This window comes from Rhipicephalus microplus, chromosome 3 (assembly GCF_043290135.1).
Source record: "Rhipicephalus microplus isolate Deutch F79 chromosome 3, USDA_Rmic, whole genome shotgun sequence".
NCBI classification, from domain to species: domain Eukaryota; kingdom Metazoa; phylum Arthropoda; class Arachnida; order Ixodida; family Ixodidae; genus Rhipicephalus; species Rhipicephalus microplus.
Genome location: NC_134702.1, coordinates 83454356 through 83476037, shown reverse-complemented (window position 1 = coordinate 83476037; position 21682 = coordinate 83454356). Strand labels below are relative to the sequence as shown.

At 45.1% G+C, this 21682-nt stretch overlaps 1 protein-coding gene across 1 annotated transcript in view; it reads left to right on the top strand.

Moving 5' to 3' along the window:
• nmo (serine/threonine-protein kinase nemo) overlaps positions 1 to 12442 on the top strand; it is a 94393-nt gene extending 81951 nt beyond the window's left edge. Inside the window, exons 2-10 of the mRNA XM_037424096.2 lie at positions 1333 to 1462; positions 2466 to 2521; positions 2884 to 2990; positions 3070 to 3155; positions 4454 to 4663; positions 5337 to 5525; positions 8430 to 8628; positions 9306 to 9402; positions 12254 to 12442. Coding sequence (XP_037279993.1) covers positions 1333 to 1462; positions 2466 to 2521; positions 2884 to 2990; positions 3070 to 3155; positions 4454 to 4663; positions 5337 to 5525; positions 8430 to 8628; positions 9306 to 9402; positions 12254 to 12308 — 1129 coding nt within the window. The 3' untranslated portion in view covers positions 12309 to 12442. The remainder of the gene's footprint in view (positions 1 to 1332; positions 1463 to 2465; positions 2522 to 2883; positions 2991 to 3069; positions 3156 to 4453; positions 4664 to 5336; positions 5526 to 8429; positions 8629 to 9305; positions 9403 to 12253) is intronic.
• The last annotated feature ends 9240 nt before the right edge of the window (positions 12443 to 21682 follow it).

Here is a 21682-nt window from a genome sequence, read left to right as displayed (position 1 = left end):
GTGTCTCGTCAAGGCTCGAGGCATGAGCAGGGAGGATGCGATCATCCCTGGCAGCAGCAGGCGCCCGGAGAGCGCGCCTGGTTACCTCGTCGTTTCGGCAGCAGCGAGGAGGAGGAGCTCGTCCCGCTGACCCACTAAGTGGGAGAAAGCCCCTTGACCCACATTTTCCACTCCGTCTCTGGGTCACAGATTTTGTTGCGCGGCACCCTTCTCGCCCCGCCGCCAACCCTTCCTGGCCTTACCGTGCCTCGCGGCGCTGCTTCTTACGTAGGTTGTATACGCAATCTTTTATTCGCGGGCCGTTCTTTTGCGGTTTGTTCGTTTCCCTTCCCCCAAGTGCCGCAACGTGCGGCGGAGCATTTAGTTTGCTCGCTTCCTTCGCGTCCTGCTCGCTTGGGAGGCTCGCTCCGGTGGTGGCTCCTTGTTGCCGCGCTGTCGAGCCAATCCCCGTTTGCGGCTGCCTACGGCGGCCCTGTCTCCTTCCTGCGGGCTTGCGCGCCGCGCCTACGTTGCGTACCCGCTTGATGGAGCGCTCGGCCAGTGACGGTCCACGCCCGCCGTATGACCACTGGCCGTCGCGCATGATGTATACCACAACGCGCTGCTGCTATGCGTCTCGGCATCACCTCTCCTTGTCTGGAGAGGCCGGACAAGGAAATAAAATAACGCCTTTTGAGCTGGCTACCGTGGATTCTCGCTGAAATACGCGGCCGCCCGCGTATGAGAGATGGCGTGGGACTTGGCAGGGCGTTTGTTAAAGCTCGTCAGGGTGCGTTCCTTGCGGTTCCGTCTTAGCGGGGAGCCCCCCCCCCTCTCTCTCTCCCTCTCTTATCCGGCCAGGATCCTGCACTGCTAACAGGCAAGCTGGCCTGTGAAAAATGTGGGTCACACTACACTGTGCCAGGGGACTTCCTGTTGGAAACTTCCGATGGACCCCTTACGCTGCTGACAGCACGTGCCACGCTTTTCTATAAGAATTGCGTAATGCTGTTGAGAAACTAGTCATCATTATCGGCATTTTAAAAAATTAACAATGTGATCCTTGGAAGTTGTCTTGCCGTCTTGTTCCTTTCTTTTTAAGTGCCTTTCAATCTGATGAGTACAATAGGAAAGCATTGCCCCTTTTCTGTCTATGCATGGCTGGTTTGTGGCGCGTAATTTTCTAGCAAGAAACTGGTTATGCACTTGTCTGCTGCGATGTCGCCGGGCGGTGTAGTGGAGCAACTCATTTGCAATAAATGCACTTAACGCTATGGTTGTTACTATGTTTATAAAAGTGATGGCTTGAATATGAGCACTGACCCTGCACGCCTCTTCATTCTTATTGTGCAGGTCGGTCACAGACCCACGAGATGGCAAGCGAGTGGCCCTCAAAAAGATGCCCAACGTTTTCCAGAACCTGGTCTCCAGCAAAAGAGTCTATCGAGAGATCAAGATGCTCTGCTTCTTCAAGCACGAAAATGTAAGTGCAGAATAAGTGATTCCTGGCAGAGAATGAACAAAAAAAGGGGATATGGGTGTGGTCGAAATTTCGGGAGCCCTCCACTATGGCGTCTCTCATAATCAGATGGTGGTTTTGGGACGTTAAACCCTACATATCAATCAATCATCAACAAAAGAAGGGGAGCTTTTTTCCTGGGGGCATGTTTATATGTTGTACAATCAAACAGACAATTTGAGAATTCAACCTGAATTGAAATGAAGTGCAAGAAAAATAGTCCTTTTTGTTGGTGGGATCTGAAACGACAATCATTGATGCCCTATCAATGAGCTATGGCCGTATGCACTTCCTTGTACACTTTTTTTTTTTTTTTCACTTCTGTACATATCCCTGGAAACGTTAGCCAGCATCGCTTGTAGCGCAGGTGCTAGGTGTGGAACACTCATCGCCCCCTTTAGCAAAAAGTGTGCGCGTTGGGCTCTAGCTTTCTATCTTTTTTGTAGTGTTTGAACACTAGTGTGAGCATGGCAATTCCAAAGCCTCATAGCACATATTGTTGCCATAAAATTAAGACAACATTCAAAACACTGCAGCAGCATTGCGTCAACAATTGGTGCTACTGGGAACTGTGCAAGTCCCGCAAAAATGTGAATAGGCCACAAGTTGCATGGACACTGATTTCGGCAGAATTGCACTCATTGCAAAGCTGCATAGATATGAGTGTAAAGGTTTCAAGTGTGCACCTTTAAGACCTAGAGCCTTTATGCAAATGTGACACTACCGAATGTCAATACTATAGTACACATTGGGTCGCAGTGAGCAGTCATAGTGGTTAGGTACCTAGTGCTATAAATTTGTACGCTTGCTTTAGAATAGTCGCCCTGATTGCAAGGTTCTGTGTACATGTGGGACTGCATGTATTGCCGGATAAGGTATTTTCTGAAAGCATGGTGTGCATTGCTTCGAGCCAGCTAGACTGAGTCAATGTTCTTTTTGCTTATAAGAATATTTTTTCACCTTGCAGGTCTTGTCAGCACTGGATATCCTACAGCCTCCACACTTAGATTTCTTTCAAGAAATGTATCCTTATTTCCATTGGTCTTGGTTGTGGGATTCTGTTAACTGTGTAACAACCATTAGTGAGTGGTGTTGTATTGTCTTTGAGTTCACGGAGGATCAGCGCATTTCAGTACTTGCTTTGTTCAAATGTGCATTGCAAATGTTCGCCAACAATCAATTGAATCCTTATATGCTTCCTTCTCGCATTTGTGGGAGGCGTTGAAGTGATTGAATGTTGAACAAGTCAAGATGGCCATGTATGTCCTGAACTACAGCAAGAACACTGGTAGAACATGTGTTTATCATCCTTTTCATTAGTTTTCCGATTGCTCAGCTGCATTATTTTGCTGCCCATAAGATCTTCCTTGACCACAGCTGCACAGATATGTCACAACAGAACTGATGCAAAGTGATCTGCACAAAATCATAGTTTCTCCACAGCCACTCACTTCGGATCACTTGAAAGTATTTCTTTACCAGATACTGAGAGGTGAGTCAGCAACTTCCATTCGTATTCTCCACACGTGTATGCTTTGTGGCACAGACTTATTAATACCTTAATTCTGCAGGCCTCAAGTATTTACACTCCTCAAGGATTCTTCACCGGGACATCAAACCTGGCAACCTCCTGGTTAACAGCAATTGTGTTCTTAAGGTGAGCTTGTCGTGTTGTGAAACTTTTTTTCCCACTTTAGTTGAAGGCCCAGTAAAGAGGCTTCAACCTATTTTTTGAGCACTTTCTAGACAAGCTTGCTTATCTGTGCAGAGGGCGTTGACAATCACATTTCGCAAATATTGCCGCACAGCATTTCGAAAAACAATTACCACGCCTCTCTCCAGCTCCTGACCAACCCTCCTCGTGCTCAAAGCGACATAATCTTGCCCATGGGCAACATTACAAAGCACTGACTTCAATTGTTCTTTACACTTCAAAACGGCGTCTTGGCCCTGCGGTTTTGCAGGTCTGGCCATTTTGGCAGCGCACTCCGCATTTTCATTTTCCTGTGCTGCGCTCTGCCGTTTTGGTAGAGCACTGAGAAAAATGTTATTGCCGGAACAAAAGCCTCCTGTGTTTTTACCGCTAGGGGAAGGGCGCATACCTGGTCAGTACCTCGCACCATGACACCCTTGCTTGGTCGTTGGTCATGCACCATTGATGTAATTGCTGACATTGTGTTTGATTGCCGAAATGGGCACGAGATAGGGCTACGCCTTTTCTTCTTGGCTGCTGAGAAGAAAGGAAAAGCCTGGCAAGAAACTGATACCAGCCAAAGCGAGGCGTTCTATGCCCTGTAGCTTGCTTATTACAGCACTTATTTGCAAAATTTTTGTGGCAGCTCGTTCACATGGTACAAGTTTACTGCCATTTCTTCAACGGAAATTTCACATGACATTGTTGTTTTCTGGCTCTTTAAATTAAGGCATGCTGGACACTATCACTCCGTGCACAATCATTCAAATAGTAATTGTGGTAGGAGTGACAATCGAGCACAAGCAGGCAGGTTTCTAGGACTACAAGACCATGCCATGCAACTACATATAGTGAACAAATTAAAATCATCATTGTGATCAGCTGGTTTGCTTTGAAATTGCTTTTCGTGCTAAATTGTTTTTAAACCACAGTGCATTTTGTTAGAAAAAAGGGTAGTGGTCAGAGTAACCTCAGAGGTGCATTGGTACAAAAGCAATTAACTTGCACTCCAGCTGGGCTTGATGTTAACTTGTGTGTTAAAAAAAGAATCACTTTGTTTTGCTAGAGTGTAAGCTTTTTCTTTGTTTCTCAGTCACTTTGGAAACTTCTATCTATTGGTATCTCGTCGTCTAGCTTGTTACTTAGGTATAAACGAGTGGTACTTCTTGTTCTGACTTAAAATTAAGCGTAGTAGTGAGACCACCATAAGTTGAAGTTTCTGGCTCTGATTTTCCTGCCGTAAACCTTTCCTCATTGTGTAGATCTGCGATTTCGGGCTGGCTCGTCTGGAGGAGCGGGATGAACAGCGGCACATGACGCAAGAAGTGGTGACTCAGTACTACAGGGCCCCGGAGCTCCTCATGGGAGCCCGTCACTATGGTCCGGCCGTTGACATCTGGTCTGTGGGTTGCATCTTTGCTGAGCTGCTGGGACGGCGCATCTTGTTCCAGGCGCAGACTCCCATCCAGCAGGTGAGCACCATAGCGTGCTCGCCGTCTCGCTAGCCTTCGCTGCTGCAGTACATGATAAGTGATTGCAATTCTCCCGTCAAGACAAACGACTGCGATTCCGGGCAAGGCGATTTTATCCTGTTCTCCTCTTAAGCCTGTTGTCAACAGGATTTTGCAGCTTTTTTCACTTTTCAAGCCACCTTTTCAAGACACTAAATGCAAACATTAAGTCAACATCAAGCATCGCAGTGTTTCGCCTCGCACTGAGAGGTCGTACGGCTGTGAAAAAAAATGGTGGTTGGGTTCTCACAAACCTTCCACCATTCGAAGGGCTCATGGCTAATAAGTTCTATTTTGTTACACTGCCTGCACTGAATCAAAACTTTTCATGGATGTGAGTGCCACACTTGAGCAAATTTCTCCCAATGGAGCACTTTTTAGAATAAGTAGGGCATGTAAAGGTATCAGGTTTTCTCATTGTTAGCAGCATTCAGGCTGTTCTCTTCGTAAAGCGATGTATTAGAGGACACCCTGGAGCACATGTTTCTTCATGCCTCTACTGACTGTCTGCCTCTGTTTCCCCCAAGACCCTTATAGCGGTCCCTGTCGGTGGCTCACTGTATTAGAGTGCCTGTAATGCCCCTACGGTGGTGCTCATCAGTGGCTGACAGTGTTGCCACGTGTTTGTGTGCAGCTGGAACTGATAACAGAGCTGCTTGGCACTCCCCTTCTGGAGGACATGAAGCACGGTTGTGAGGGTGCCCGTGCCCACCTTCTACGACGTCCCACCAAGCCGCCCTCCCTGGCGGCCCTGTACACCCTGTCACCACAGGCAACGCACGAGGCAGTCCACCTGCTCTGCCAGATGCTTGTCTTCAACCCTGTATGTGCACATTTCTCTCTCTATGGCTGATGTATTGAATGAGTAAGCACATAGGGATGGAACGTACACAAGTGTAAGATGATCCACTATGGCAGCAGAATAGCTATGTTATTGTGCTGGTCAGTCAAAGGTTTGATCTTGGCCATGGCAGCCACATTACTGTGGGAATGCACTGAAGAACCCTGTGTACAATAAGGGCTGCTGCGGCATGCCTCATAATAGGATCAAGTTTTTGGCACATAATGTCCTATAATCAAATATTCGAGGTTACACAGCAAGTTTCTAGAAAAAGTATGAAAAGTAGCCTGACCTAACCTTTCTACCATAAAAAACAGGTGTATCATATAGCCAAAACTGTGCATTAAGATGTCCTGCTAAGGTAGGCAGAATGTCGTCTTGTTCTCACATGTGTTGCTCTTCATGGCATACAAGCTAACGGCAGTGTGGATGGTGATAACTAGAAGCCGGATTTATAGGCACTATAAAACCGGACTTTAGGCGCCAAAAGTAGGCGGGCAGAACACTGTTTTAAGCCCCTAAAATCGATAACATAGGCACAAAAAAACTTAGACAAAATTCTTGTTTTCGAAAAAAATATGTGTGGGATCTGTGTCTACGGCAAGAAAGCAAACAGGAATGTTTTAGTTTATGATAGTACAAAGGCTCTAATGTTTTAGCATAGCCATTCATTTTTCTTCTCAGGGTTTGCAGAATATGGTCTCTTTTTTTCTAGTACATGATGGTGAGTTAAGTGTCTATTGTCGAATACACACGCTTCTGCATTTCTTTCTTTTCGGCATGGCTCAGAAGGGCAACACTGGAGCAAATAGCCCGAGCGCTAATAGGCTAGATGAGTCTTTTTGCCTCGTATTACCTTGGTCTAACCACATAGGGTCACTTTCTATTCTCTTTGGGAACACGTTTTAAAGAACCTTCCACCAGGTTTCATAATTTGGGCAATAGGAATGCATGCACTGTGCGTTCACGATCTCATCTGCCAAGATTTGCAATGCTACGCGCCCCAAAAGAGGTGAAATGTCAGATTGAATGCTGCTTGACCTTTCTCTCACGGGCGGGAGTCCCACTGTATATAACAAGGAATGGTCCTGCGTATGTCAAAGTAGTATGTGACACTGCGAGAATTATTCGAGGCAACGTGTGCATGCAATATGAGCTATCTGTTGCCTAAAAAGAAGTATGACGGTTTACAGAATCATTAAAACATACAAACGGAATCTGTGCATGTGATTTTTTTTTTAGCTTCATATCGAGCGAGATGCGAGACTAAGCTGCTTCCATTTCATTTTGGTTAGTGTTTTCACCGTTCTCGCATCATGCTGGCGCCAGCATTCACAATACTTGGCGTGTTTTTGGTGCATCATTCCTTAGAACAGTTCCAGCAATGCGACGCTGTGTATTGTGGTAAGAATACACGATCCATGCCAGCCTCTTCAAATGTGCCCGCATGGAGGGATCCATTCCACAGAAACAAGCAGTACAATACAGAGAATGTCACGCATATGTAACCTTGCGGGGGCATGACATGTTGATTCGTCTGCATTGTGTGATGTTCCGGCTCCAATAACGAAGAAAGCAGGGAAGAAAGTTGGCTTGCGAAGGTTACACCGGGGCGAGTGGCAGAGGTTTCAAGCTCGTCCCCTCCCATCATGCTTTCGTGCCTTGTAATGAGCCAATTAGAAATTATAGCTGTGCAAAGCTTTTCATTAGACATGCAAATAATTCCAGGCGCTAAGTGAAATTTCCTATATGAGCCATTGAAGTGCCGTTTAAGAAGTGAATGACAACCAAAACACTTATTTAAGAACCGCGTGGACATCTTTTATTTACCTACACTCTACTTTCCCCAGATGACACTCCATGATTTTGCATTCGTTCTCCATCGTCCTGCAGCTGCACGGAAGCACCTGCTGTTCTCTACGCTTGTGAGCAGATGTCAGGGAAATGCCGGGCGCACGATGCAACGCGGATGAATACATGTGTAGAGGCTAAGAGGCTTTGTAGACTTGGCAATGCTGAAAGGAACTTATGAGATGGAGTATCGGTTGCACCCCATAGAGTTTTGAAAGCTCAATCTTGACTGGTGACTTGAATACCGGTCTCTAACTGTACTCGAAAGCAAAATTTGAGGTTAAATAGTGTTAATATAGCCACCGATATTGAAAATAGGCATTTATAGGCACTGAAAGGCATTCGGCCACAAATGTCAAGAATAGGCGCTATAAAAACACTATAAAAGCTCTTCTTAACTTCTAATTCATGCTCATATTTCAAAGTGGCGAGAATGCCATAAACAAAATAAGCATTTGCCTATAATTCGTTCTCTAGTGATAACACTGGTACAAAGAGCTTGCGATGAATAGGCGCTATAAAAACACTATAAAAGCTCTTCTTAACTTCTAATTCATGCTCATATTTCAAAGTGGCGAGAATGCCATAAACAAAATAAGCATTTGCCTATAATTCGTTCTCTAGTGATAACACTGGTACAAAGAGCTTGCGATGCCGTGTCCAAACCATGAGTTTAATGCTGGGCTGCAGAATGGCACCACCAAACCTAATGCACGTACATCTCTCAGCAATGGGGCATTCCGTATACCGCCATATTTTCTTGCAGTGTCCTTAGTTGCTCACTTTTCTTTTGTAGCTGCAGACAGACGCTTACCGTATTTACTCGATTCTACCGCGCCCTCAATTGTAACGCGCACCCGGTTCCCACAACAAACAAACAAAAAACAAAAAGTGGTTATTCTCGCTGAAGTGGGAATAACCACATTGAAGTGGTTATTCCCGCTCAGTCTTGAAATTCTGCTCTACTGGTCGCTACACCCTGTGACAAAACATTTATGGTAAAGCTACAGCTGTGCGCTAACCACACTGACGCAGGACAAGCGCATCAGTTGTGCGGATGCCCTATCACACCCCTACCTGGAGGAAGGGCGGCTGCGATACCACTCGTGCATGTGCCGCTGCTGCCAGAGCACACCGGCAGGTCGCTGCTATGTGGCTGACTTTGAGCCGGTTGCACCACACGCCTTCGACGACTCCTTTGAGTCGGAACTTCTGTCTGTGCACCAAGTAAAAGGTGAGTGTGTTGTGGTTACAGTTCTTATCGTAACAACTCTGAGGAAAGCAAGCATTGTGTTCCAAGAACGGTTGGTTATCCTGAACGGACTATAGTTGTACATTAACTGAGAATAAAGAGGTTTGATAAGCAGTGAACGTTGAAACAACAGTCACTTATGTCAAAATTTTTAAATTGTGATAAGCTACCTTTGCCATTAGTTATTCAGTGATGCTATGTAGAGCTGTATTTAGAAGCAGACATGTCAGTATTGAAGGTCCAAGTGCCTTCCACCGTAGCTCAATTGGTAGAGCATCTGACTTGCAATTCGATGGTTGCAAGTTCAGATGCCACCAACAAAAAGGGCAAATTTTCATCTACACTAGTCATTTCAATTGGTACACTACTGTTAAAGACTAATTATCATCCTCTATGCTTCTTCTGGCCGGATTTTCTGTTAGGTTCTTGTGGTTGTCTAACATATCTCCCAGAAAAAATACTTCACCGCTTTCAGAACAAGACATATTGACTGCGTTGCTCACAAATGCTCCAACAAGGTAGTGATCCCGAATTCACGCATCCAGCTTTTAGGTTCGATAGGCTGATGGTTTTGTGCATGCTACGTGTGGTAAGGTGGTGCATATATTGTGAATGATCGAAGCAGACAAGTCACAGTTGTTTTTTCACTCTTCACGCAGAAAAACTGCACAAGTTCATTCTGGAAAAGTGTGCCACGTCAAACCGGGTTCCACTCTGCATCAACCCTCTTTCTACTGCTTTCAAGAGCTTTGCTAGGTGAGAAGTGCTGCTATTAGAGATGCCACTGAACAGGCTGCTGGCATCGTTGCCTGCACAGTTTGCACACAATGCGGAGAAATCTCTTACGGGTCATTGTGTGCAACCGCACACAATGTTGCTCTTGCACTGTCATGCTTGATCAAGTGTCGCGCATGTTGTGCTCCTACTTTTGCTGAAGGTAATTGCAGCATAACCTCACTACGACAGACCTCCATAGTGATGAGGATTTCGGTCTGTTGTAAAAGGAGTATGTAAAAGGAGTAAGTGTTGCCACAACCAACTTTTCTTCAAACGCCTGCCAATAGGGTGAAAATCATTGTAAAAGTCCCCCAGCCCCCCTGCCCCCCCACTCCCCGAAAAAAAGCTGCTATTAAAGAAAATATATAGCTTCGCATAGCACAACTGCCTTCGACCATTCTGGGCTCGTCATAAAAATACTTCGTAAAGAGCATTCACTATTCAAAAAGCAGATGTTTGAAATTAATTTTGAGGCCTTCGATTGGCTGCTTCTGCCATGTTGATCCAGTACACCTCGCCATTGTTCCGATGCTCATCCCGAGATAGGCCTCCAGGATAGCGTCGTCTCCTTCTTGCGCATCGCAGCTGTCTAAAAAGGCGCTAATTAGTGACGTTCTTGCACTCGTTCTGTGTTCACGGGTCAATGATAATTCAGGATACAATGACGCCTTACTTAAGGCTGCCACAAGCAGAAGTTCAGTCATCAGATTATGATCGCATGTCGCACTCGTTGCAAACATTGCACACGCGCATTTCGAACTGACTGTCATAGCGTTCACTCGCTTATGAGCGCTTCGCACCTTGTGACGAAGACAACCGTGGGACTAGTCTGAATTCGCGATCGAGCATGTTGCACTTTGAAAAATCGGGTACCACGGCCATGCACATCACAACTGTGCCATCTGCTTGAAGTCATAACTAGGCCCAACTTCGCCCCGAACCTAAAGGGCAAGACAGTGGTGCTTGCCGGTATGCGAAAACGAAGAAGCCGTATTGTACTTCGTCACAAGCAACGAATCACGTCGGCTGCTGGCTCTTTAGAACCGCTAATAGACATCTCGTGCATTGGTATGACACCCGGGCCAAGCTCGCCACGCACCGACCGCTCAGAACAGTGGTGGCAGCGGCCAGCAGCACGCATCAGCCCCCAACACACAAAACCAAGAACGCTGCGCACCGATTTTTTGTCACGGTTAGCTGGGCATAACTAATAGTCAACAGACTGGAGATCAGTGAACTTTCGTTCTTAAATGGGTACGTCGATATCCGTGGCGCTATTCTTGTCCCGAAAGTATGCCGAAAGATGTTTGAAGTCCGAGGTCATACAATTTATGATGTGTGTGGTAGAAAAGTTCGCTGTGAGGGAGTCCTGACCACCTTGCTGGCCTCACATTTTAGTCACTTATATCCGAATGAATGTCCGTTGTACCAGAATCTATTGTAAACAAGCTCAATCAGTGGAACAAATAGGAAGATCAGTATAACGCCACCAATTAGTATGTAGTGTCCAAATGTCTGTTGTAAAAAGATCTGTTGTAACCGAGGTTATACTGTACTGTGTGCTTCTCCTGCTGATAGGTTGTCTCATTCGCTGATAGGTTGTCACTGGTACTAACATCCACGTCAGTGACTGAATGGTTAACAAAGGTTGGGTCCTGGCTGACAGCTCCACAGGTGCTGCTGTCATCCCGATGTACCAAGTCACTATAATGTTCAAACTGTCTCATAGGACATCCACAGCACCGGAGTTTGCCGCCTTACGTGCTGCTATACTTCATATCGCAGAAGCTCGGCCTCTAAAACTGGCTGTGTTCTGCGACTCTAAGGCATCCCTTCAGAGCTTGCAATCAGTTTTGTGACAAAGGGTGCATTAACAACTAGTAAATGAAGTAAGAGAAGTGCTTCACGAAGTTTTATCGAAAGGACATGATGTGGTGTTCCAGTGGTTACCGGGACATTGTGGCATTGTCGGTAACGACCTTGCTGATGATGCTGCCTGCTCCGCCCACGCGGACACCCAGACAACCCCAATACCCTTGTCGAGAACCACCTACATTAATTGTATCCATCGAAAAAAGATCCAAGTTTCATCGGACCTCTCCCACAGGGATGCAACTTTATTGTGCCACCTGTGGTTAGGTGTAGCTTTCACGAAGGTGTACTCCTTTTTTTCGCATAGGAATGGCGGATAGCTCCAGATGTGAACCGTGCGATACTGACGAGACAATAGAACATTTACTGTGTTCATGTGAGCATTTTGCAAGCGAACGCAACTTCCTACGCAAAACGTTACAGAAACTAGATAGTAGACCTTTTTCCGAAAAGAAGATCCTTGGTTCATGGCCCTACGCGTCGCAGGCCAGCAAAGCGATGCAAGCATCGCTAGGTTTTCTGAAGACGACCGGACTATGTGACCGCTTATAAGCGTGCAATGGACAAGGTCACATGTACCCACACGTTGCCCTTCACTTCTCCTCTCTTTTTTCTCTTTTAATCTCCCACCCTTTCCCCCAGTGCAGGGTAGCAAACTGGACGTGCGACTGGTTGACCTACCTGCCTTTAATTTCTTTCATTCCTCCTCCTCCCTGGTGCAATTAACACACGCTTGAATCGTAAAAAACTGGTTGATGCGGCACTATACGTAATACCACGAAGAGAGGCCTTCTTTCGTCTTTGGATGGGTAAACTAGGGCTATAACGATAAGGACAGTGCATGAAATCTGCTGCAGAGTGAGCACTACAGGTGGAGTGTTGTGTTGTCTGCGTGGCAGCTTGCTTCGGTCTCTAGTGACTGTCACAAGCCTGACAGCCGGTGTCTTTGCTGGCGCAGTTCGACGGTGGCACACCCTTCTGAGCTGCCTCCGTCGCCCCACCAGTGGGAGTGACACGGGCGTCCTCCCCTGCACCACCCGTGACCCTTGCTGTTGCCAGCATTGGGGGCCCAAAGGCCGCAGCAGCCGCCGCAACTTCACCGGCGCGTCGTTCACCACTGCTGCGATCACTGTTGCCACCATCACTGCCCGTCAACAGTGGCGGCTCTGCTCCCTCCTCGGGCCCCCCAGTGGCAGCAGCATCACTGCTGAGCCAACTCGGCTGCTGCCCGACACTTTTGGCACCAGTGCGAGATCGGCTGCTGTCGACTGTCTCTCTTTCACACACACGCACACGGGATTAGTGTTGATGGGGAGGCCTCTCGGCTTTAAGGGTGCGAGTCGAGGCGGCGGGAGCATTTTTCTTTAATTTGGGGTTGTCTATCTGTTGAGCGACTCGGCCGCAAATGCTCGGAAAGAAGCTTGCAGCTGTCTTGTGATGGGCCGAGAGTATGTCCAGCTTTGAGGAAAGGTACAAAACGGCTCTGCAGTAGGAGCCAATTTAGTAGGAGTCAAGGCTGGAATGCGGAGTCAAGGCTGGAATGCGGAGTTGCTTTTACTATCTTTTTTCTCGGTGACACCTGCGGGATGGAGGAAGAAAGCGATTTGCTTTTCTTTTCTTTTCAAGCTTCACTCTTGCCTTTTATCACCGAACGCTTTTCTCTTTTCCCTTTCCTCCATTTTCGTTCAGTGTGTTGTCTTGATGGCAGGATTCCCAACTTTTTGCAAATCCTGCTGCATCCTACTTGGATTTCTTATGGAGGCCCTTATGTAATTTGGTTCGTGTAAGTGAAGATGATGTGCGTTTGTGGCATCGGGAAAGAAAGGCGCTGGAGTTAAGTCCATCTGGCTCCCGGTATTCGGCTCGGTGAAGTTTGTCAGGGGACCATCGCGCAGTGCGAGAGGTTTTTGGGACGAATTTTCACGCAATGCAATGCCTGGCCATGTGTCGCTTGCCCCAAGCAAGTGTAGTCAACCCGTGACGACACACCTTTTGTCGGCACTCCAAGCCTCCTACCCAAGGTGTTCTTCTCTTGGGGACTTAGTAAAGATAAAGAGAATGCGAATATTCATTTCACCCACCTTGTTTTCCTTCCTGTGTGACATTGTCCTGCTTTCTTGACGTCCTCATTATCGTAGAGGGATTAGCATGCCCCCCCCCCCCCCCCCCTCTTTTTTTTCGTGTCCCCGTGTGAGCATGGAGCGTCTGCAAGTCATGGTTGTCTGTGGGTCATGTGTGGGGAGCACACAGTTTTTTTAAGTGTGCTTGAGTATGTGTGTGTTTGCATGCCACATTTTTGTATTTGTTTGATGTGAGAAACTTGCCATGGGGGTCTCTAAATAAAAAAAAAAGTACAGTCTGGGAGAAAGCTGTTGTAATGTCTTACTGTGATAACTGACTGTCGTTTCCCTTCTATGTGTGTGTGGGTCTTTTTGCACGCTTTCACCCTCTGTAAAGGCCCAATTTGGTAGTACCTTTCGCAACGTCTCCCTCGGCCAGCTTACTTGCTGAAGTATGTGATCAAAGTGTCATCGTAAGCTAACCGACCCCGAGATTTGTTTGGCACGTGGCTACCTTCACATTCACTGCTTTTAAATAGTCTCGTATGTCGGCAATTTTTAATATTGCTGTAAACCTTGTGCTCTTGGCACTTGCCTAATGTAATGCTGTGTGATCCGTAGTTAGCACTCCTAAAGCATTCAGAAAATGAAGCCGTTCGAACCTGAAGAAACCCGGTGTTTGCCAAATCGGATATATATCCTTATCATGGTAGTGATGCCAGCCCTGTGCTGCATTCTGCTAGTTTTTTTTTTAGGTCACTAGAGCCCAGGGGTGTGCTGTGCTTCTTTGGAAACTCTCTTGCATCTTGGCGTTCTGGGAGGCTGAATGCATTGCTTCTTTCTTCACTTTCTTGTCCCCACTGTGCATTTCGTACGCGAAAGGAACGGCCTGCGTGTACACTGGGGAAAAAACGTCTCTTCGGACCAAAGCATGTACATACGTCATTACCATTCATGCTCGCTCATCCATGTACATTGTATTTTGTACTCCTCATAGCTAGCTAGAAACAGACATAAGGACATACAAGAGGGAGGGAACTGGTGTGTGGTAACAAACACGCAGATTTCTTTCTCTCTCTCTCCCGCAGAAAAGTTGTGTTCTTTAATTGCCCGCTGTCCGAGAATCCTCTCCAGTCTTCCTTTCTTCCGCCTCATTTTTTCTTGATTTGGCTAGTTCGTGGCATTTTTTCTTGGTCTCTTATATGGCTGAATACTAGTTGGCACCTTAATTAGTGGAATCTGGCTTACATTCGAAATTTAATGCCTGGAGATCAATTTTTTTTTTTTTTTTGGCGACAAGACTATTCCTAAGCACAATAGTGCACGCCAACAAATTGGGTAATTCATTCTTTGAGCTGCTCCCCACCTCGTGTAAAAAAAAAATTTTAGGTACTGTACAGGTATCTGCCAGAGTAGTAGCAGTAAAAACGTCGTTGAGTCTGAGGTTTCTGGGCTAATGGGCAGGGTCCGCCTTGCAGGACTCCACTAGCTTTGTGGCTCTCCAGACGTCTGGCATATGCGTGTAAGAAACCTCATATTTGAATACTAGCCATTTTTTTTTGTGAATAATTAAATAGGAGTTCTGCTGAACGTTTTTTTTTATGTTTCATAGTGCGGTTTTTAAATTGCATTGCCACATTTTTTTTGTCCTCTTTTGTGTTTTGCATATTCATTCACTCGCCCACCACCACCAGTCTTATTTTGTTGCGTTTGTTGCATGCGGTACATCGGGTAGCTACTGTGGCACGGTTTTCACGTTTGTGCGTTCAGCTTTTGGGCGCATGTAAACGGCAAATCGATGCCATGTCTTGTTTTTTTTCCTTACGTTCACGTTATTGCTTGTCCTAGTGTGTTCACTAATTACCCAGATTGTCCTCCATTTAGTGTGTTTGCTGGTGTTGATACAACTGCCGTGATTGGTACTGTTGTTAACAAAGCATTGTCATTCATGTGGTGATGAAACACACCTTTTTTTAGTATGATCTCAGTATGTTGCACTTTTCTTGGCTTTTTTTGTCGCCCCTCCCCTCCATTACACTATCACACATAGGTGGTTGATTTATTTTTTGTTTTTAAAGTGTGTGCTCTGTATTCACAGAAAAAAAGAAGGGGCTGTCACTCAATGAAATGTTTCATACCATCGTAATACATGTAGTGTGCAAGTGTTGCCTCTCCCCCCCCCCCCCCCCCTACACACACATAGGAACTTTTTGTACACTTGCAAACCATTGTATGCAGCAGCATTGTACATAGCGAGGTTAACAACTACTATCACAGCCTTGTCGACTTACTGCAGGACAGTTTTCATTTCTCTCTCCCTCCCCTTATTTGCTTATTGCCATTTGTTGTGGCTCGTCTGTGTTTCCTCTTTCTCAGTTTACTGCTGACATATATCCGCACATTTTTTCCATAACTGCTGCATGTCCGTTACTTTTCTGGGTTTATGTCCATTCGACTCTCATATGTCTATGGGAATAGACTTGTGCACATATATCTGCACATTTTTTCCGTGATTGTTGCAGGTATGCTAAAGTTATGGGCTTATTCCATTCGACTTGCACAAGATCCTTCTGTACCTTGGCACACTTTTTTAAATTCTGTCCGCAAAAAATCTGACAAAGTGTCACTTATCCTTTGATGTGACCAATGTACATACACGGTAAAATGTATATTACTGCAGTGAGTGTCAAAGAACTTCTTCATTTAAAAAAAAAAGAAAAAAAAATCTGCGTCTCTTATTAGCTGGCGGTGGCGAAAGTATGCAAGAAGCACCTCGGTGCGCACGAAGTATTTGTAGTGGCAATGTGTAGTTGATGCATGTAGCTGTTCATAAGCACCGTTTTGTGAGTCAGTGACTTTTGCAACACCCTTTATTAACCTTCTGTTTTGGCACTAACCCCACACACACTCTTTAGCTATTGACGTGCCAAAGAACAAGTGCTTCTCGTGGTGTATTTTTTTTTACTTTACTAACACTTTGGCAGCGCCAACATAATTGCAGCCAGATCTCTGGACCTCCATTTTTTTTTTTTTTTGAAGGTTGTCTTGGTGTGGACAGATGTGTGGGTCAATTTCCTGCCATGTACTATAATATAACTTATTTGTGTTTTTCGTGTTTCTCGGGTAATGTTTTTTCCCTCTTCCTAGTTTGTGGGGGCTTATGGACTTTGACTTGTGGGGGAACTCCTAACATTATATGAGAAACTAGTCGTAAAGACTTGTGCGTCTTACATTCACCTTTGGTCTGACCGTTTTTGTGTAAATGCGACTGGCTGGATCTTTTCTAAGTGAAAAATTAAAGAAGCAAAACAGCAGTCTGTAAAATGAAATTATGCTCTCTGTTAGTGAAACAACCTCGTTAGGTCCATAATATAGAAGAATTTGAGATGTATAGACCGAATGCGTTCATCGAATATCTATTCTTCTTGTTATGCATTAGGGTCTGAATAAAACATCTTATGGCGAAGCTCTGTGGAGGCAGCAGTTCTAGTAAAAGCAGACGGTTAGGCAAATGTCATGGGTAAGAGTTCAGATCCTAATTGTTAGATAGTAAAGGTTTCGATTCGGGAGCAACGCTTCGCAGATTAGAGACGACTAGACGTTAAACATCACTTTTCGTGAAACATAGGTGCAAGATTGGGTCCAGTTAATGGTGCTGAATAACACATTAGAACGAAGGTGAAAGAAAACGTAAGCTTCAAGGTGCTAACAAATTGTTAAAACAAAATGACGAAACATTTTGTAGCATGCAGTTTTATACAGGCTGCAGGGAAAGGCTGTGCTGTACATAGTCATCTAGCTTCCCATTCTGTCCATGTGAAGGTAGCAAAGCAGTTTGCAACAAAGCTAGTGCTTACATTTCCCGACATAGACCCCCCCCCTGATCTGTGCGTTTTTCAGCTGTTCAGACAGAGGTTTTCAGCTGAATATTCAGTGTGGATGTTCGGCTAGAGCTGTGGGTGCAGTTGTTCCTGAAGTCACCATGTCTGTGTTCAGTGGGCATACGTCGTGCCGAAATCTACATTCAATTTAGCCAGTACAGGCATAAGAAAAGACGGGTGCTCTTTAGCCGTTTCTTTTTGTGTGCAATGTCCCACTTGCCGCAGAGGTCTGTATGAAGCAACTAGGGAACCAACCAAAATGTGATTGTGGTAAACGGATGATCTATTTCAATGGAAACTGTTTTATTAAAAGCTCTTCTGTGGTGGGTGTTGCAGTTCAAGTGAAGGTATTGAATGGTTCACGTTTGATATGGACCATAGTACTCGATGCTGTGTTTTGGTTTACTGCATATTTCATTGTTGCCTCTGGGCTTAAAGACTGCAATTAGGAGGCACATTTTAAGTGACAAGATTGTGAGATTTTGTAGAGAGCACAAATAGCTGTAAATCACCTTTAGTCTTTGTCTACCTCTTCAAGTGAACAAGATGTAATGACAGTTTTGCTATATCTGCCACAAGAAATGCCTAGCGATTTTCAATTAAGATAGCTGTATATGTTGTCCACCATTACAAGATTAGGGTTTGCACATCTTGCTTGGTACAGTTTTTTAAGCGGCTCTTCCTGTAGGTTCAGGAAACTACGGACTTACCAAGGTCCACCGTCATTGCCAAGGCACAATTTTGTTGAGCATGAATGGTGCGTAGGCTGGCGAAGGAAGAACGTTGCATTGTCAAGTAGCCTGGTGTATGCCCAGATATAGCGCATCAAATAGAGAGATGGATTTCCATTCATTTGCGGTTCTATTGGAACGCATCTTCTATGTCAGAAGGGAGTTTCCACTGCCGATTGCTTAGAATGTACAACTGCCGCCATCTAAAACCTCGGGTACGACAATCTCGGCCTTCCATTGTCGGCACCCCACCGCCCCAACCCCTCAGACATTTAGCGTTATTTTCATCCTCATATCTATCAGAAGTACGATTTGCACATTCTCTCCAGCCTGGTTGCTTTGGCCAGCCAGCCTCCCTCCTCCACTTCGTATTCTTTTAAGTTTCCTACACTTAAGGTGAGGCAATAGCTTCTGCCCCCCCCCCCCCTCTTCTTTGTTTAGTGACACTCCTTGATGGTACTCTTCAATACACAGACTAGTGCTATTACTACTATACTATTTTACCAGTGTTTGCATATTTCACTAGTAATGTATGTGATGAAAGCAGGTTCACTTTGGTGTTTTGCCACTCTGTAATGTTTGTCATCTTGCCACTATTGACTGGCAAATGTAGTGTTACGCTCTACTGTGCCGCTCGGTTCATGCCTTTTTTTCCGCTGTAGATAATCTGTGTGTGTTTGACAAAAAAAAAATGTAGTCAATGAAGGTCGTGATGTTTTGTCATACTGTGTCTCTGTAGTGGGCACTTGCAGCCGAGAAATGGTGCAAGGAAACATTCAAAGTTGAGGCTGTGACGAAATGTGCTACTGCGTACTAGCAGCAAGTGGCATTGCTTCTGGCGCACGCCTTTCGGGAAGAATAGAAAGTCTTGCTGTAGTTTTTTACAGGTTGGAAATAGTGCATTTGGTTTACGGGAGTATTGCTCTGAAGCCGTCACTCTCTACGGCACTTAAGCGCCTTCATCTGACAGTTTTGCAGCTTTATTTACGAAGGTTGCAATAAACTTTTTTGTTTTTGTGAAACGAGCAAGCTCCAAGCAGTTCAATTATTCCTGCAGTCATCTTGCTACCCTTCACACGATTCTTAAGATTGTCCGAGTACAGGCGGGCAATGTAACACCATGGACATTGCCTCAAAGCAGTGGAGGATATTATGCCTGCATTGGCTACCCGGAAACAGTCGATAGTTGTCTCAAAATAATGTCACCAAGATTTGCATTCAATTCATCAATCTCGTCTCAGTTGCTCCAGTTTAGCTACTTGGGCTGCGCAAAGCTGTACCTTCGACAGCGACAGCTCCCGAGCGCGACCCCTACTCGTCGTTGGTTCACTACTTCCTGTAAACGAACCTGCAGCAATTTTGGCATCTTGGGCCAAGAGGAGGTTGTAAACACAGGAAGTGCTGGTGTTTATGAGATGAATGCCGATATTAGTGAAATGTGCTCCAATTATGCAGTCGTATTGCAGCAGACTGGCGTTCCACTGATTACAAAATCCACCATTGGTGCTTTCACCTGCATGTAATTGCAGCAGAAGCTTCACACAACACTGAGAAAGATAAGATGGCCTTCGACATGCTTAGTTTGAAAGTGTGAAGGGACTTCAAGCAGCCTTGTGTAAGCAGGCGTACTGATTTGGGAAGAGAAAGAAAAAAATTTTACACTTGAAATTCAGTGTCTGGAAAATTTTCTAGGACAATGAGAATGCACTTACAGTAGAGGAAATTTCGCCTGAAGCATTGAGTTTGTTGTAAGACGTTGCTGCTATTTGAAAACATTGCAAAAACATTGTCATGATGCCTCATGCATTTAGAGATGAAGCTGCATGTGACACAAGTAGGAAATTTTGATTCAGATTTTAAAAAGCAGGCTGTGGTGGTGTCTTGCAGCATTCTTTTCCTATTAAGTTTGTATATTCGTGTAAGGCTTTTGCTGAACTAATTAACTGCTATCATTCAAAGAAGGACAAAGCACCAACTGTATCTGGCTGTGGCAATCTTTGTTGCTTGACAATTTGCTGGTAATGTAGGCCATCTTGCCTGGCCAGTTTGCAAAGTAATTGTGTGTGTGCTGCATTTATCGTCAAAAGTGGCAGCATTTGTACGGAATCGGCTCGAGTCTTCACGAAAGAGAGTTCCATGAATATGCGTGGCGCTTGCCTATCTCGCAAGCTGTGTGCCGTGCCTGTTTGGTATTGTTTGTCGAGAGCAGAGCCTTTGTAAAACGTCACCCGTAGCTTCTGTGCGCATGTGCTCTTCGTCAGCGTACCGTTTTTTTTTCTTCTCGTGGGTGTGTGTGTGTTTTGTACACGACTACTAACAACTGCTGTTCATCACCACTACTACTGTACTATTACTACTACTACTACTACTGTTTGCACACTGCTTAGGTGGAATGCTCTCCAAATGTGTATTAGTCAGCACACTTCTATGAATTGGGTGGAGTTTGATGTTGTGCCTTCCAGGGAAGAATATTTCCATCTTCCTCACAAGTCTCTTGTAGGTCTTTTTAAAAATGTGCGGTGTACTCGTCCTGTCGTGGTCTTTCTTTTTGTCCTCTGTTGTGAGTGTTCTTAAATACAGATTCACAGTGCTCATTGGTGGAAACTATGAATAGAGTTTTGTTTTGGTTTGTTTACCAGCTGTCTTGTGTGTCTGCCTTCGCTTTCCTTCAACACAAACACTCAACACGAACACGCAAAAGAACGATGTAGCTAGGAAGCCTTCAGGTGCGTGCCTCTGTTTGGCACAGACTTGAAGAAGGCTTCCCTAGCTGTACCAAGTGATGTGGCCACAAGTTGACATGACCGTATGTTCCTAAAGAAAAAAAAAATGCGCGAGACCAGTCCAGCCTCTGCAGTGTCCCAGAGTAAATCGGAATCTGCCAGTAATTAATAACGAGTAATATTTGGAAAGTTGCAAATATTTCATTCCATAGTGAAGCCGTGGGCTGCTAGCAAAACATCTATAGGCCACATGGAGCCTGCAAACAGTGTTTCAAAACGACCAATTTAGAACATGTAATCATAGATTCAACCGCAACATCAATTTTTTTTAACGGCTATTATGCACATGTGCCACAGATAACCCCGCCATGTTGCAATAAATCTGGTCTCTAAAGATAATGTTGGTTCTGATCTCAGGGAGTCGAAATTATGCAGTATTGCCCAAAGTAAAGATGGTGGAAACGAAAGTATGTGTAATATTTAGCCGTAAATAGTTCTGTTTCAATTCGCAAGTACTGTCGAAGCTGGTATGTAGAGCGACTTGTTGGGCTAGTTGGTTCATTCTTAACAAGCTTCTTTCGCGTTTTTTTTTTTTTTGTGCCATAAACTCTTTACAGGTATGTAGAAAATGTACAAATAATAAGTATGAATTTTGGAAAGAATGAAAGGAGCAGCAACCAGATATACAAGTGAAAATTGCCCTTGGTGTGCCACTTGCACGGGTCAGTGTGGAGAAAGCATTCTCAGCACTGAAGTTTTTTTTTTGTTTTTATCCAAACTGGCAATGTTGCATGTACAACAGTACTACACTCGGTGTGCTGCTTGCGAGAACCATGCTTACTGCTTTTACACAAAGCATTCAGCCTCAATGAAATGAATTAGTTCTTTTCGAGCATTCAAAATTTACCTGTAATTATAAATAAGAGTACTAGAGTTCAATTCCTCTATAAGAAACGTGCACTGGGGAGCAATTATTGTCCTTTATACGAGCT